This window comes from Corythoichthys intestinalis, chromosome 13 (assembly GCF_030265065.1).
Source record: "Corythoichthys intestinalis isolate RoL2023-P3 chromosome 13, ASM3026506v1, whole genome shotgun sequence".
NCBI lineage: Eukaryota > Metazoa > Chordata > Actinopteri > Syngnathiformes > Syngnathidae > Corythoichthys > Corythoichthys intestinalis.
In genome coordinates, this window is record NC_080407.1 from 6,811,664 (window position 1) to 6,829,216 (window position 17,553).

General features: G+C 38.1%; 1 protein-coding gene across 1 annotated transcript in view; it reads right to left on the reverse strand.

Moving 5' to 3' along the window:
- Positions 1–12,408: 12,408 nt before the first annotated feature.
- The window catches only part of ube2h (ubiquitin-conjugating enzyme E2H (UBC8 homolog, yeast)), a 32,960-nt gene continuing 27,815 nt past the window's right edge, over positions 12,409–17,553 (reverse strand). Inside the window, exons 6-7 of the mRNA XM_057855648.1 lie at positions 15,649–15,777; positions 12,409–14,630 (exon numbers count right to left, since the gene is read on the reverse strand). Coding sequence (XP_057711631.1) covers positions 14,506–14,630; positions 15,649–15,777 — 254 coding nt within the window. The 3' untranslated portion in view covers positions 12,409–14,505. The remainder of the gene's footprint in view (positions 14,631–15,648; positions 15,778–17,553) is intronic.

A 17,553-nucleotide genomic window follows, 5' to 3' on the forward strand; every position in this document is an offset into this window, starting at 1 on the left:
GTGCCCCTCCTCCCTTCAGGATTAGATGCTGCTGCTGAGGTTTCTCAGGCCTCAGATGCTGCGGGATCGAATGACGTCCAGCTGGCTAACGGCAGCGTGAAAACGGAGAGACACATATAGAAAGGCATACTACCTGCTATATTTCAGACCTCTTCTCCAGCGGAATGGCTCTGAGGCAGTGAGACCACCTTATATATAGACATGCTCCTCCTACACTTACCTACTGCTCTTAATTAGTTAGATACCTGCAAAGAGGGACGCAGTTGGGGTTAATGTAATATTCATAAGGTGATGGAAGTAAGGTTTGGGTTACCGGAGAGGCTGAATAGCGACGCTGACACGGAGTCCACCTGTACGTGAGGTGCGAGATACCTGAGCCACGGATCACCTGTTGGACGTGGATGAATATTTAAACCTGTGTGGAACAGGTGATGATCAAATGATGGGACACTCGACCCGGCATTAAATAATCATGCTGTGATATCAAATACGATGACACGCACTCACAAGCCTCACGAACCCAAAAGGACATGAATATAGGAACAGCATTGCACATACAGTGTAACACAAAAGTGAGTACACCCCTCGCATTTCTGCAGATATTTAAGTATATCTTTTCATGGGACAACACTGACAAAATGACACTTTGATACAATGAAAAGTTGTCTGTGTGCAGCTTATATAGTAGAGTTACAGTGCCCTCGTCACTGGGTCTTTCAGCAAGACAATGACCCTAAACATATGGCCAAATCTACACAGAAATGGTTCACCAGACACAAAATCAAGCTCCTCCCATGGCCATCTCAGTCCCCAGACCGTTGGTTGGCAGAAGGGGGTTGTACAAAGTATTAACACCAGGGGTGCTAATAATTGTGACACGCATTATTTGATGTCAAATAATTATTTCATTATGTGGGATTTTTTCCCCACTGAATAAATGCACTCGTATTGAAGGTTGGATTTTTCTCTTTTTTTCCATTAAGGTCCCATATTATTTGAAATTAAAAAATATATATATTAGAAGCTAAAAAACACATCTTAAACAGGGGTGCCAATAATTATGGAGGGCACTGTAATTTATTTTCCCTTCAAAATATAGCCGGTAATATCTAAATCCCGGGCAACAAAAGTGAGTACACCCCTTAGAAACTACATCCCTAAGTGTCCAAATTGAGTACTGCTTGTCATTTTACATCCAAAATGTCATGTGACTCATTACAGGTGCCAGCACTCCTGCAGAGATTGAAGAGGTGGGGGGTCAGCCTGTAATTGCTCAGACCATACGATGCACTCTACATCAAATTGGTGTGCATGGCTGTCACCCCAGGAGGAAGCCTCTTCTGAAAAAAGCCCGCCCGTCTCATCAGACCATAGGACATGGTTCCAGTAATCCATGTGCTTTGTTGACGTGTTGGGTCTAAAACTCGTTCTTTAACTTAGTTATTTACCCAAGGCAAGCTGACAAAAAGGCAGGGCATAAAGTGAGACAGAGTCAGAGAGTTGACGTTTTTCAACCTGCAGGTTGGGAGAGCCAGGAGACATGTTCCGCGACCAATGTCTCATCGAAGTCTCTCTCCGAACTCCCCCGCGCTGCTAACTTTTATTGAGGGCTTGTTGCTGGGCGGAATACAGTTACAACACTGTTGTCCAACGTGACAGTATTCTAGTCATTGATTGAACAGTCACACTCTTGATTGAATTAACAGTCACACTCTTGAGCTGGCAAGATATCTTTGTTTTGAACACGCATTTGCACTCAAAGTACTGTGGCTTGGTGGAAAAGTACTGAGACGTTGTGTGATGAATCAACATATGTGTGTGTATCTATTTATCAGCAGAATGTGAACAATTGCCAATAAGCACATGATTATGGGCTAAAACTGTATTCTTCATAATAGCTTGGGAGTGCACGTATAAGAGCTGTGGGAGAGCAAACTGGCATAATATATTTGGCATACAACTTATCTTACACATGTCTTCAGCAAACTGTTTGCGGGCTTTCTTGTGTACCGTCTTCAGAAGAAGCTTCCTCCTGGGGTGACAGCCATGCACACCAATTTGATGTAGAGTGCGGCATATGGTATGAGCACTAACAGGCTGACCCCCCCCCACCTCTTCAATCTCTGCAGCAATGCTGACAGCAGTCCTGTAACAAGTCAATGACATTTTGGATGGAAAATGACAAGCAGTACTCAATTTGGACATTTAGGGATGTACGTAGTTTCTATGCGGTGTACTCACTTTTGTTGCCAGGGGTTTAGCTATTATTGGCTATATTTTCAGTTATTTTGAGGGGAAAATAAATTACTTCTATTATATAAGCTACACAAAAACAACTTTTCATTGTGTCAAAGTGTCATTTTGTCAGTGTTGTCTCATGAAAAGATATACTTCAATATTTGCAGAAATGCTAGGGGTGTACTCACTTTTGTGATACACTGTAATTTCAAGTCATACAAGTTTTAAGTTATGGTCCATACTTGACAATAATCATCATGACACAGATACATAATGCAATTTACTGGACTCAATCAGTCGGTGGGTCATCTATTAGTAAAGAGTCGCTTTGAGTTGATTCAATTCTTCTAGTAAAACGAGCCCTGATCAAGTCGTTGCAGTGACTCAGCACTATTCAGATTGACTCATCAAGCAAACAAAGGCCGCCTAGAACATGACCCTCGGCTCGAACCGTGCACAAATGATCCATTAAAAAAAACTTGCGATTGATTCAGACCTTCTGTTGTTGTTGTGGCGCCTGCGGGCATGGTTCGTACCTTAAAAGGCCGCCGCTGCATTAGCATCAGGAGTGGCAGCAGCAGCACAGATCACGTGACACGCCACCGATGCAAGAAAGACCAATAGCACGGTCTGGAGCCAGGCTTTATCATTACGTCATGGCTTTGTCCTGCACTGCGGAGAAAACGGCGAGCTTTAAATATTTCATTGAGCGTGTCGGGTTGCTGCACCTCTGGAGGTCAGGGCTCCTCCCTTGTCATCCTCCTCAAGTCGAAAGACTGGAAGGAAGCCATTTTGGCAAAATTAAAGAAATACAGAAGAATCATTTGTATTCCTACTGCAAATTATATGACCAATTCAGAAGGAAGTACAATAAAAGTCTGTCTGGTGTTCCACAGGGCTGTGGTATAGATACCTTATAGTTTGCCACTACTAACTAGGGTTGTTCCGATCATGTTTTTTTGCTCCCGATCCGATCCCGATCGTTTTAGTTTGAGTATCTGCCGATCCCGATATTTCCCGATCCGATTGCTTTTTTTTTTGCTCCCGATTCAATTCCAATCATTCCCGATAATTTTTCCCAATCATATACATTTTGGCAATGCATTAAGAAAAAAATGAATAAAACTCGAATATATACATTCAACATACAGTACATAAGTACTGTATTTGTTTATTATGACAATAAATCCTCAAGATGGCATTTACATTATTAACATTCTTTCTGTGAGAGGGATTCACGGATAGAAAGACTTGTAATTCTTAAAGGATAAATGTGACTTTGTATATTGTGACTAAATATTGCCATCTAGTGTATTTGTTGAGCTTTCAGTAAATGATACTGTAGCCATTTCACTGTTCTGCCCAAATGCATGATGGGAAGTGTAACCATGACTGTGCGTAGTGGCACCAATTGATATATCTTCTCTGCGTTGGGAAGTAATATAGGGTGTTAAGGAAAAGATCAACCACTACCGTTCTTCCCCACATTGCTTCCCACGACATTTCTAATTGTTGAGAGAGGGATTTTAAGGCTTTAGCCAATTAAAAAGAGGCTCCAAAGACTGCCAAAATTCTCTCTACTCATTTTACGCCGCCTGTTAGCTCTATATATAGGTAAAACGGCGCCATTGTAGATTGAACGCGATAATGCGTGAGTGGGTCCTGCAGCGCATACGTTAATTGCATTAAATGTTTTAACATGATTAATTAAAAAAAAAAAAAAAAAATTTAATTACCTCCGTTTACACGATAAATTTGATAGCCCTGCTTTAAGCCAAAACTGAAGACTCTGGATGAATGTAAGACATTTTGTCTGTAACGTTAAATACAATTAGAAACGATTTAATTAAAAATATATATACAGTATATTAAAAAAAGGCATGTCCGATATTTTTTTGCCGATTCCGATACTTTGAAAATGACGTGATCGGACCCGATCGATCGGGACATCTTTACTACTAACCACTATCATCTTCTGTTGAGTGGCTTGAACATATAGATTGCTGGTCAAAAGTATTGGCACCCCTGCAATTCCGTCAGATAATGATCAATTTCTCCCAGAAAGTGATTGCAATTACAAATGCTTTGGTAGTAATATCTTCATTTATTTGGCTTGCAATGAAAAAAACACAAAATAGAATGGGGAAAAAACTTAAATCATGATCATTTTACACAAAACTAGACAAAAGTATTGGTACCCTCAGCCTAATACTTGCTAGCACAACCTTTAGACAAAATAACTGCGTACAACCGCTTTCGGTATCCGTCAATGAGTTTCTTACAATCCTCTGCTTAAATTTTAGACCATTCTACTTTGGCCTACTCAGATTTGAAGGGTGCCTTCTCCAAACTGCCATTTTCAGATCTCTCCACAGGTGTTCTATGAGATTCAGATTGCTGGCCACTTTAGAAGTCTCCAGTGTTTTCTCTCAAACCATTTTCTAGTGCTTTTTTAAGTGTGTTTTGGGTCATTGTCCTACTGGAAGACCCATGACCTCTGAGGGAGACCCAGGTTTCTCACACTGGGCCCTTCATTATGCTGCGAAATTTGTTGGTAGTCCTCAAACTTCATTATGCCATGCGGTCAAGCAGTCCAGTGCCAGAGGCAGCAAAGCAACCCCAAAACATCGGGGAACCTCCGCCATGTTTGACACTGGGGAACGTGTTCTTTTCTTTGAAGGCCTGTTTTTTTTTTTCTCCTGTAAACTTTTATGTCTCTGGGTTAGAAGTGGGGTCTTCCTGAATATCCTACCATAGAGTCTACTGGTGCAACGATTAATCGATAAAGTAATCCATTAGAAAAAAGATTCAAATTAAATTTTGCTGCTTCGAGTATTTGTTTAATTAAAGTGCCGTTGTAATGATTTATTTTGAAATTGTTTGCATTTAGTTTAATTGGTTTGAGTGGATACACTGCCCTCTTTCAAATGGGTGAATCCAGCTGCTCCCTGTAAAGACCAACATGAGCTTTTGTTTGAGCTAATGTTTCTTTTTAATGCATTCGTAATTTAGTTTTTAGGTATATTGAGCTGTTTTTTTGTGGGAATGTGTCTGAACCATTTGTTAAGAGCATTTAAAAAAAACACGGGTAATTTATAGCATTTAAGCTAGCAGATTTTTGCTATGTAAGTTAGCCAATTGTTCTTTTGTTGTACATAGATCCTCATTTATTTACTTTTGTATTCTGTTTCAGGTATTTTAATTTTTCATGTTCCTTATCCGATTACTCGATTATTCGAACCGACTCGTTCATCGATTTTTCGACTACTAAAATAATCGATAGCTGCAGCCCTAATAGAGTCCCTTTTCATTCAGATGCCCACGGCGAGTATGGGTTGACACTGTTGTACCCTCGGACTGCGGGACAGCCTGAACTTGTTTGGAAGTTCGTCAAGGTTCTTTATCCACCATCTGAACAATCTTTCGTCGAAATCTTCCTTCAATTTTTCTTTTCTGTCCACATCTAAGGAGGTTAGCCACAGTGCCATGGGCTTTACACTTGTGAATGACACTGTGCACAGTAGACACAGGAACATTCAGGTCTTTGGAGATGGACTTGTAGCCTTGAGATTGCCCATGCTTCCCCACAATTTTGCTTCTCTAGGCCTCAGACAGTTCTTTGGTCTTCTTTCTTTTCTCCATCCTCAATGTGGTACACACAAGGACACAGGACAGAGGTGGAGTCAACTTTAATCCGTTTTATCTGGCTGCAAGTGTGATTTAGTTATTGCCATCACCTCAGGGGTTAATTTGTGCCGGATTCTGTCGGAACAAGATCCGGCACCTCTTGGTTTTGGCCTCCCTTTGTTCCGGGACTTATTTGGGCAGATCCGGCACCTCTCGTGTATAGAAAATAATAATAATATAAAAATGTTTTTTAAAAATGTATAAAACAATAATATGCATGAATTCATTTACAGAACAAATCCCAAGAATTGCATGTTGTTTATAAAAATTTAATGTCATTTGAAAGAGCCAGCGATTTGTTGATGCACTGAAAAGCTGGACCAACAAATCACGCCCCTGACATTAAAAAAAAAAAAAAAAAAAAAAAGTTTGGAAATTTGCAGCATCTGGGGAGCAAGCAGCCAGGATCAAACTGTATTTCAACATGCCAAAAAGTTGTTGTTTTCAGCACCATTTTCTGTGTATGTTCCAGGACCTGTGCCAGTCTTGTCATCCCTGCGCTGTCATACGTACATTGCGTTCCGGCACCCTATGATTTACAAATTAAACAATGCACGGGGGCAACTTTTCAAACACCTTCCTAGCTTCTTGTCAAGTCGTTTTGCCACTGTTTTTTTTTTCTCAAATGTGTGTCGACAACTGGAACTACACTACAATATAACTCCAGCCTGCATACTGTTCTAGAAGCACAGTAGTTTTTTGTTTTTGTGGAACTTTGTGGCATCTGGGGAGCAAGCAGAGAGGATCAAACTGTATTTCAACATGCCAAAAAGACAGTGGGATTTACTGTCTTTTTTCAAAAAGAAGGAAGATGGTTCAAAATGAGTCAGAAAATCAAAAACCAGCAATGAGGGCAGCTGCAGCAATCATACTAACCGGCAGTTTCGGGTGCTGAAACTCACAAAAGAATGGGTTTGTGTTATTTATTGTAATATCTGATTTTTTTGTTTTTGTTTTGTTTTACAAGTTAGACCTGTGGAGAAACTAATTGCTGACTGTGTACTGTAAGTCCCACCTGTGGTTATGTGGGCAATAGCCTGTGCAGAGTATAGCCTAAATAATTGTAAATTGTTGTCATAACATTTATATCATGGATATTATCTGAAATTGAGGCTTTAAGTCCCACAGCATGGCAAGTGGGCATTTGCGTGTAGTTTTCAGCACCATTTTCTGCGTATGTTCTGGGTCCTGTGAACGTCTCGTCACCACTACGCCGTCATATGTACTTTGCGTTCCGGCACCTTATGATTTATAAATTTAGCACTGCATCACCTGTTATGTGCCACAGGTAAGTAACAGGTGTTGTTAATTACACAAATTAGAGAAGCATTACATGATTTTTTCAAAGCGTGCCAGTATTTTTGTCCAGCCCACTTTTGGACTTTTATGTAAAATGATTAGTGCTGCAACGATTAATCGATTGAGTATTCGATTAGAAAAAAATATTCGAATAAAATTTTGCTGCTTTGAGTATGTTTAACCAAAGTGGCGTTATAGTGGTATATTTTGAAAGTGTTTGCACTGCCCTCTGGTCTGCCTCATTTCACATGGCTGAATCCAACTGCTCCCTGTTAAGACCAATGTTAACCAAGATTTTGTTTGAGCTAAGGTTTTTTTTAATGCATGCATTCATAATTTAGTTTAAAGGTATATTTAGACTTTTTTTTTGTTGGAATGAGTGTCTGAACCATTTGTTAAGAGCATTATAAAAAACGGTAGCATTTTATAGCATTTAAGCTAGCGGACTTTTGCGATGTAAGTTAGCTAATTGTTCTTTTGTTGTACAAAGATCCTCATATTTTTATTTTTTATACTGTTTGAGGCTCAGCTCAGGTATTTTAATTTTTCATGTTCCTTATCCGATTACTCGATTATTCGAACTAACTAGTTCATCGATTAATCGACTACTAAAATAATCAATAGCTGCAGCCCGAAAAATGATCATTTTTTTCCCCCTCCATTCTCTTTTGTTTTTTTTTCATTGCAAGCAAAATAAATGAAGACATTACTACTGAAGCATTTGTAATTGCAATTATTTTCTGGGAGAAATTGAGTATTATATGACAGAATTGCAGGGGTGCCAATACTTTTGGCCAGCAGTGTATATGATAAAACAGGGGTCCACAAACTTTTTCCTGTGAGGCCACATAACTTTTCCCTTCTCTGATGAGGGGCCGGGGTCAGTTTGCAACAGAAAAAGTGTGACGATTGCAGGAGTGCCTAAATGTAAAAAAATATTGTTTTTCGAAAGCCACAACCAAATAAGCCTTTCTGGATTCTTCATGGAACAAAAGCAAATGAAATAAAAAAATAATATAATATAATATAATATAATATAATATAATATAATATAATATAATATAATATAATAAGGGCTGTCAAACGATTAAAATTTTTAATCGAATTAATTACAGCTTAAAAATTAATTAATCGTAATTAATCGCAATTCAAACCATCTATAAAGTATGCCATATTTTTTTGTAAATTATTGTTGGAATGGAAAGATAAGACAAGATGGATATATACATTCAACATACGGCACAAAAGTACTGTATTTGTTTATAATAACAATAAATCAACAAGATGGCATTAACATTATTAACATTCTGTTAAAGCGATCCATGGATAGAAAGACTTGTAGTTCTTAAAAGATAAATGTTAGTACAAGTTATAGAAATTTTAGATTAAAACCCTTCTTAATGTTTTCGTTTTAATAAAATTTGTCAAATTTTCAATCAAAAAATAAACTAGTAGCCCACCATTGTTGAGGTCAATAATTACACAATGCTCATGGGTGCTTAAGCCCATAAAATCAGTCGCACCCAAGCGCCAGCAGAGGGTGACAAAACTCCAAAAAACACAAGTAACAAGTTGGCATTGCACTGTGCTGTCATTTTAATCTGTTTGAGCGGAGCATGTGCGTTAATTGTGTCAAATATTTCAACGTGATTAATTTAAAAAATTAATTACCGCCCGTTAACGCGATAATTTTGACAGCCCTAAATATAATATAATATAATAATAACTAGGGGTGCACGATAGCCATTTTTTGAAAGCGATACCGATATCGATAACTTCCTGCTCCTCAAAGCCGATACCGATATGATAACCGATAATATATATATATTTTTTAAATGTATATTCACATGGGTTTTTGAACACGTATAGGCCAAAAATACTACTGGTGGATTCAGCATAGACTTGCCTTTGACCTAACCAGAATTTTCATGATGACATGAACATTATTATAATGAAAAAAAACAAAGACAAGAGCAGTTTTGACTTCAAATAGAGTGGCCATATTTATTTTTTCAAATAAATAAAATTTGAGTCAATCACCATCAATTCGTCAATATTATTGATGATGTGTTCCCCTGAACAATGAGCGCTGAACTAAAACAAATATAAATCCAACAGGTATTGTGCTTTGTCAGCAGATTAAACATTTGGTGCTAGAGGAGAGGAGACCTTTGTGGTCTTGGTCCATGAAACAACTCAAACGCACACATCCCAATCCACCGACACCGTGCCAAAATTAATATCGATAGGCCCGATAATATATAATGTTATTATTATTTATTGGGATGACATCATAATTCCTATTATCGAACCGATAATTAATAGTGTTATTATTAATAATCGAATAGATAACAACCATATAACCCTCTTTGGGTTCCTCACAGAAAAAAGCCAGGAAATAAATAACACTATTGGGAAAAAAAAAATGTTCAGGGGGCCGTAGTTTGGGGACCCATGTGATAAAAGTTTAAAGCTGACATATGGTACAGTGCTTGTATTTTGAAACGAGCAGATTCGACAAAAACGAGCAACCAAAAAGATACCAAACATTAAAAAAAAATCGAATTCAGCAATTTTCAGTGACAACTGAAATTGCAATGGTTCATGTAAAATGTGGAAGAAACGTAATAATTTAGTAAATTTGCCTGGAAAATATCTGACATACTGAATGAGCTAAAGAACTGCAGGTTTAAACCGAGTAAATATTGAACCATAGAATTTGTTTTCAGGGGAAAAGGTGAACTTGAATACAGATAATCGTCCCTATAGGACGTCCTGAATGAGGTGAAGATATTGATGTTCGATGAACGAACTAAAAATGAACTAAACGTACTTATTTAACTTAGCTCTTTTAGCGGTTTTTGTACAGCACCTCAATGTATGGTGAAGCTAAATTCATGATAACAAGATTCGACAAAAACAAACACTGGGAAAAGACATCAAACGGCAGCAGCGGTAAGTTATGAAGCAGAAATGTAGCAGATTAATGCGTGACAATACTTTATTTTTTTATTTTAGCTTAGAAAGGATTAAAGTACCTTATGTCACCATATTTCTCCTCCTCCACCCAAATCATTGATGTCATTAGGCACAGCTTTGTTCAGGTGTAGCGGACACAGGCGCCATCTTCTGGCAAAAAAACATCGGTTAAAAATAAAGAAGTACTACAACATAACCAAATTCAGCGCTAACATCAGTATAATAAATGCAACCCCAAATAAAATTTAATAATAATGCCATTATAACCTAAACTTGACTCCAAATATAGTTATTTACAATCAAACATGAACAAACCTCGTACTCCAAAAAGTCCACCAAGAGGGGTTGAGCAGGATTCATATAGCAATGCTGCCACACTGCGGACAAAAGTGATATTGCAACTTCCTGCAAATTTCAAAGCAAAACTCTAAACCATTAGATTTGATGGATGCAAATTTAATAAGAATAAAAGAAATCCAAGCCTTTTTGTACACATTGAATGTTTTATTAAAAAAGAAGTTATAACAGTATAATTCTTTTTACACCACTATTCATGAGGTTATAAGCCTATTCATGGAGAGCATTTGTCCTTTTTTTGACAAGCATGCCCACTTCACAATGTCAAAAAAATAAAATAAAATAAAAATATAAAAAGAGAGGGACCGAGGGGGCGTTTTGAATAAGACCAAGGATGCACTTTTGGGTAAATAAAAATGCAACACACTAGTTAGCAAAGAATACATGCTGTGTGTATGTGTGGGCCTCGGCAATTAATGACGGGACAGTGGGTGTGCATGCAAGTGCACAAAATGTAGACACATGGGGGAGTACGCTGTGCTGAAAATACAACGGAGGCTCCCTGAAGACAACGAGGCAAAGCATTGTCGTGTTTGGAGGTACACTTTTCAACTAGGACCACTTAAGACATTTTACCTGTTTGGTTAAGTCATAAAGGTCATTTATAGTTTGAGTTCTCAAAGTTGGAAAAAAAAGTTTCTATTGAATTACGAGATGCAAAGGCAGTTGTTAGTTGACTTATTCCACACCAATAGCAGGCTGAGACTGAGTGTGTATCACAAAAACGAGTACACCCCTCGCATTTCTGCAGATATTTAAGTATATCTTTTCAATGGACAACACTGACAAAATGACACTTTGACACAATGAAAAGTAGTCTGTGTGCAGCTTATATAATAGAGTGAATTTATTTTCCCCTCAAAATATAGCCAATAATATCTAAACCCCTGGCAACAAAAGTGAGTACACCACATAGAAACTACGTACATCCCTAAATGTCCAAATTGAGTACTGCTTGTCATTTTCCCTCCAAAATGTTACATAAAATGACAAGCAGTACTCAATTTGGACATTTAGGAATGTAGTTTCTAAGGGGTGCCGCATAGAAACTACGTACATCCCTAAATGTCCAAATTGAGTACTGAAAATGTCACATAAAATGACAAGCAGTACTCAATTTGGACATTTAGGGAGGTAGTTTCTAAGGGGTACCGCATAGAAACTACGTACATCCCTAAATGTCCAAATTGAGTACTGAAAATGTCACATAAAATGACAAGCAGTACTTCAGTACTGAAAATGTCACATAAAATGACAAGCAGTACTCAATTTGGACATTTAGGAATGTAGTTTCTAAGGGATACCGCATAGAAACTACGTACATCCCTAAATGTAGTTTCTAAGGGATACCGCATAGAAACTATGTACATCCCTAAATGTCCAAATTAAGTACTGCTTGTCATTTTATAGGGAAAACGACCAATTCCTAAATTTGGACATTTAGGAATTTAGTTTCTAAGGGGTACCACATAGAAATGATGTATATCCCTAAATGTCCAAATTGAGTACTGCTTGTCATTTTCCCTCCAAAATGTCACATAAAATGACTAGCAGTACTTAATTTGGACATTTAGGGGTGTATGTAGTTTCTATACGGTACCCCTTAGAAACTAAATTAATAAATGTCCAAATTTAGGAATTGGTCGTTTTCCCTCCAAAATGTCACATAAAATGACAAGCAATACTCAATTTGGACATTTAGGAATGTAGTTTCTAAGGGGTACCGCATAGAAACTACGTACATCCCTAAATGTCCAAATTGAGTACTGCTACATTACATCCCTAAATGTCCAAATTGAGTACTGCTACATTTAGGGATGTACGTAGTTTCTATGCGGTACCCCTTAGAAACTACATTCCTAAATGTCCAAATTGAGTACTGCTTGTCATTTTCCCTCCAAAATGTCACAAAATGACTAGCAGTACTTAATTTGGACAATTAGGAATGTAGAAACTACATTCCTAAATGTCCAAATTAGGACAATTAGGAATGTAGAAACTACATTCCTAAATGTCCAAATTGAGTACTGCTTGTCATTTCCCCTCCAAAATGTCACAAAATGACTAGCAGTACTTAATTTGGGCAATTAGGAATGTAGTTTCTAGGGGTGTACTCCCTTTTGTTGCCAGGGGTTTGGATATTAATGGCTATATTTTAAGTTATTTTGAGGGGAAAATAAATTCACTCTATTATATAAGCTGCACACAGACTACTTTTCATTGTGTCAGAAAGTGTCACTTTGTGAGTGTTGTCCCATGAAAAGATTTCCCTCCAAAATGTCACATAAAATGACAAGCAGTATTCAATTTGGACATTTAGGGATGTACGTAGTTTCTAAGGGGTATACTCACTTTTGTTGCCAGGGGTTTAGTTTTTAATGGCCATATTTTGAGTTGAGGGGAAAATAATTATATAAGCTGCACACAGACTACTTTTGTGTCAAAGTGTCATTTTGTCAGTGTTGTCCCATGAAAACATATACCTAAATATGTGCAGAAATGCGAGGGGTGTACTCACTTTTGTGATACACTGTTATTACTCAGCAGGTGCACAATGCTTATATTAAAACTACAGTAGGAATTTAACAAAAAGAGAGCAGTTTGTTTTATAAAGATTGCCAGTTACAATTTTGGGTCACTTCTCTCACTTTTTTCCCATCCAACAATCTTAAAATGGGATTACAGAGTTCCAGCAAAATACTGCACAAAGGTAAAAAGCAAGAATTCCAATCTGGATTACTTTTCAAACAAAAAACTCTCTTCAATGGGTGGAAGGGGGATTGTTACTCATGGAGTTCATAACATTGCTGCTTGGTGATTAGGATTAAGAATGAAAGAAAAAGGTAAAGGGGGGGGTAAGAACATTTGTCGCCCGTTTCCAGAGAAAATGGGAAAACTGGGAATCTGCATACACCTTTTCGTGTTATCCTGAGTGGGCGTGGATCCAAAAAGTACAAAAAATCCTGCATCCTGCTACGATGAACTTGTTTAAATGTACCGGCGATGCAAAACAAACCGGGGACGTGGTGCCAGTTTTCCATGTGCCTCTTGTTTGGGATGGACTACGCTAGTAAACATCTTTACAAATGAAGCATCTTATACATATCACACAACGGACGTCAACTAACTAAAAAGTCAGACTAAAGCCATATGAATGCTAGCTATTTGTAGGACTTGCAACCCAAAACTAACTATATCCATCTAAGTGTAGATTGTCCAGAGAGGAAGAGGAGTACCAAATGTGCTTTTTTTTTTTTTTGTCTTGATCGCCTTTTTTGTTGTTGTTACTGTTGCTGTTGACGAGGCACAGAGGAGGGGAGTTGAGCTGGGATCCACACTACTGCATTCTCGGAGGGGGAATACATTGCGAGGTCCTCTCCGAGCACTTCGACTGCCATGTTTGGTACTGTAGACGCACAAAAGTGAAGAAAAAAAAAATCCAAACATCTCGACTCCTTCCTTCCTGCGTTGAGGAAAATTAATAAGGGAGAACCAGAAGTGCGAATCCGAAGCGAGTTATCACATCACGCTTGTTTGTTCAGGTTAAAAAAAAGAAAAGAGTAACTGCCGAGCCGGCGTCCAAAAGCGAGATCGCATCGGTCCGTGAGCGAAGCGACATACCCTGTGCGTGATTGTGCGTCTCTTGTTCAAATACTGTCTTTGCTTGAAGCAGGGGGCGCCAAAACCTCTTTGACACACACACACACACACACGGAAAAAAAAAAAAAAATAATGGCGAGTATGAGGAGGATATGCCGGGAAGGGACAGGAGGAGGGGGCTAGATATTAATAAAAATCTTTGTTTAGTAACAATAATAATAATAATAAAAAAAAATCCATGTGTTTAAATATGATTATAAGTCTGCTTTGTCATGGGTTAGGAAACAAATATAGTCTCTGTGGGGAGAGGAATGGGGGTTTGCAGGAGGAGGAGGACATCCACCACTACAACTCCATATCCTGGGCCTCGTCCTCGGAGAAGTCGGACATGGAACTTTCGGACGAGGAGTCGCCCGCTCCTTCCTCTTGTTCCTTTAGTGCCTCCTCTGTTGCATATTTCTGGATGTACTCTGCACACAAACACACTTTACGTCATTTAAATGCATTACCAGAAAAGAGGTTAATACTCGCAAGTAGAGATGTCCCGATCGATCGGGTCCGATCACGTCATTATCCAAGTATCGGAATCGGCAAAAAAATATCGGCCATGCCTTTTTTAAATATATATATATATATTTTTTTTTAATTAAATCGTTTTCTAATTGTATTTAACGTTAAAGACATAATGGCGGCATTCAATGTGTCACGTCAAAATATTTAACGCAATTAATGCATGTGCTGCACGACCCACTCACGCATTGTCGCGCTCAATCTGTAATGACGCCGTTTTACCTATATAGAGCGAAAAAAGGCAGCGTAAAATGAGTAGAGTGAATTTTGGCAGCCTTTGAAGCCTTTTTTTAATTGGCTAAAGCCTTACAATCCCTCTCCCTACGATTAGAAATATCATGGGAAGCAATGTCAAGGTGGCAACTGATCTTTTTCTTAACACCTTATGTTATTTCCCAACGCAGAGAACATATATCAATTGGTAGCACTACGTACAGTCATGGTTCCACTTCCCATCATGCATTTGGGCATGGCTACAGTATCATTTACTGAAAGCTCAACAAATACACTAGATGGCAATATTTAGTCACAATATACAAAGTCACATTTATCCTTTAAGAATTACACGTCTTTCTATCCGTGGATCCCTCTCACAGAAAGAATGTTAATAATGTAAATGCCATCTTGAGGATTTATTGTCATATTAAACAAATACAGTACTTATGTACTGTGTGTTGAATGTAGATATTCGTCCGAGTTTTATTCATTTTTTTCTTAATGCATTGCCAAAATGTACAGTATATGATCGGGAAAAATTATCGGGAATGATTGGAATTGAATCGGGAGCAAAAAAAAAAAAAAAAGCAATCGTATCGGGAAATATCGGGATCGGCAGATACTCAAACTAAAACGATCGGGATCGGATCGGGAGCAAAAAAACATGATCGGAACAACCCTACTCGCAAGTCATTTTTGTACCTTTGATTTTCTGCTTGTACTCCTCTGGCCTGTGCAGGTACATGGCGGCCGCGTCTCCATTCAAAGGGTCGATGGGGTTGGGGTAGGCCAGAAGTTGGGGCAGGAACGACTCAAAGATGTTGGTCAGATCTGTTGAGCATGAGGAAAACAAGCAACTCGGTACGTGAGAAAATCCAGTGTTGGACTAAAACGATGTTTTCGGTAAAAACACTACTACAAACCCTAGCAAAAAGTATGGAATCACCAGTCTCGGACGAGCACTCGATCAGACATTTTATCGTGTAGATCAAAATCAGATAAAAAGCTTGAAAAAATAATGAATTAGTTCAAAAGTGCAACTCCTTGGCATTCAGAAACACTAAAAGAAAATTCATAAAAAACATTGTGGTGGTCAGTAAATGTTACTTTTATAGAGAAAGTGCAGGGAAATATACCTTATTGGCCCGAATATAAGACGGCCCTGACTATAAGACGACCCCCTCTTTTTCAAGACTCAAGTTTGAAAAAAAGACTTTTTGAACACCAAAAATAATTTTTATACAGAAAATAATTACAGTACATCTGAAACAAATGATTATAACAATATATTTGAGAGAAAAAGCATATTATTTTGCCTCATTCAAATCTTAATATCTGATCATTTAAGAAAGCAGTCAGTTTGCTTACGTATGAAGTCACATGGTTATCAGGAATTCAAACAAACAGAAACCCGGTAGTCTAACGCTAGCGGCTATCACTACAAGCAAACGTGATGGAGTCGGGCTTAAGGGAGCTTCGCCAAACATTCACCCAACATTAAGTAGACTCTTGGTGGCATCCAAACGGGCTTTCGCCCGCTTTCCTCCCTGGTTCTCATGATTTCAGGAGAGGGTGCTTTCACTGCTTTGTACTGGAAGCCAGGCCACAGGCTAACGCTAGCTACAAATGAACGTGATGGCGTCACATAGCGGCTCTAACGTTGTCAAAACGTCTGAACTTAATGAGTGGATTGATTGGACACGGACTGCATCTAGCAATTTGTGTTACGCGTTATTTTGTATCTGTGTGTGTGTGTGATTTCTTTGATATCCCTTCTATGATGGTAAAGCATTCATCATAAATTACAATCCAACAGTGAAGCCTATAATATGACCATTTAATGGCCACAGCTATTCTTTTGTATGTGCTTGCTTTATTCTGCATAATCTTAAATGTTTCATTGGCAAAAGAGCAATATAGCTTTAATGTGTGTATGTGTCTGTGTGGGGGGTGCATATGTACGTATGTGTATGAAAAATGCTCTTGGGAAGAAAAAAACAACTGAAACCTTGACGTAAACACTTATGTTGAGTAATTATGTCACAGCAGCCATTAACAATAAGTTGTCTGTTTGAAGTGTACTGTTTCAAACTGCAAGTCATTTTTGTTATATTGACATGTTTGCACAGTCGTCGTATTAATTATTATAATGTTGTACATTGTTCAAGTCATGTTATAAATGTTCATACTTGAATTCTTATTGTTCACAATATTTTTTTTATATACTTAATGTTTAGAGTGCATGTACAATTGTTAAATATGTGAAATTGAAACCTGGTAAATAAATCAACGAGAAACAGTTTACAATTTATCGTCATCGAGGTAAATCTGCTCAATTTACCGTGATACGTACTTAAGGCCATATCGCCCAGCCCTACATCTTATATTCGGGCCAATACGGTATATAGAATCACTCCATTCCGAGGAAAAAATATGGAATCATGGGAAACAAACAAAGAAATAACAATGAAAACACATCTCTAGTATTTAGTAGCACCACCTCTGGCTTTTATGACAGCTTGTAGTCTCTAAGGCATGGACTTGATGAGTATTCTTCATCAATTTGGTGCCAACTCTCTTTGATTGCTGTTGCCAGATCCTCCTTGC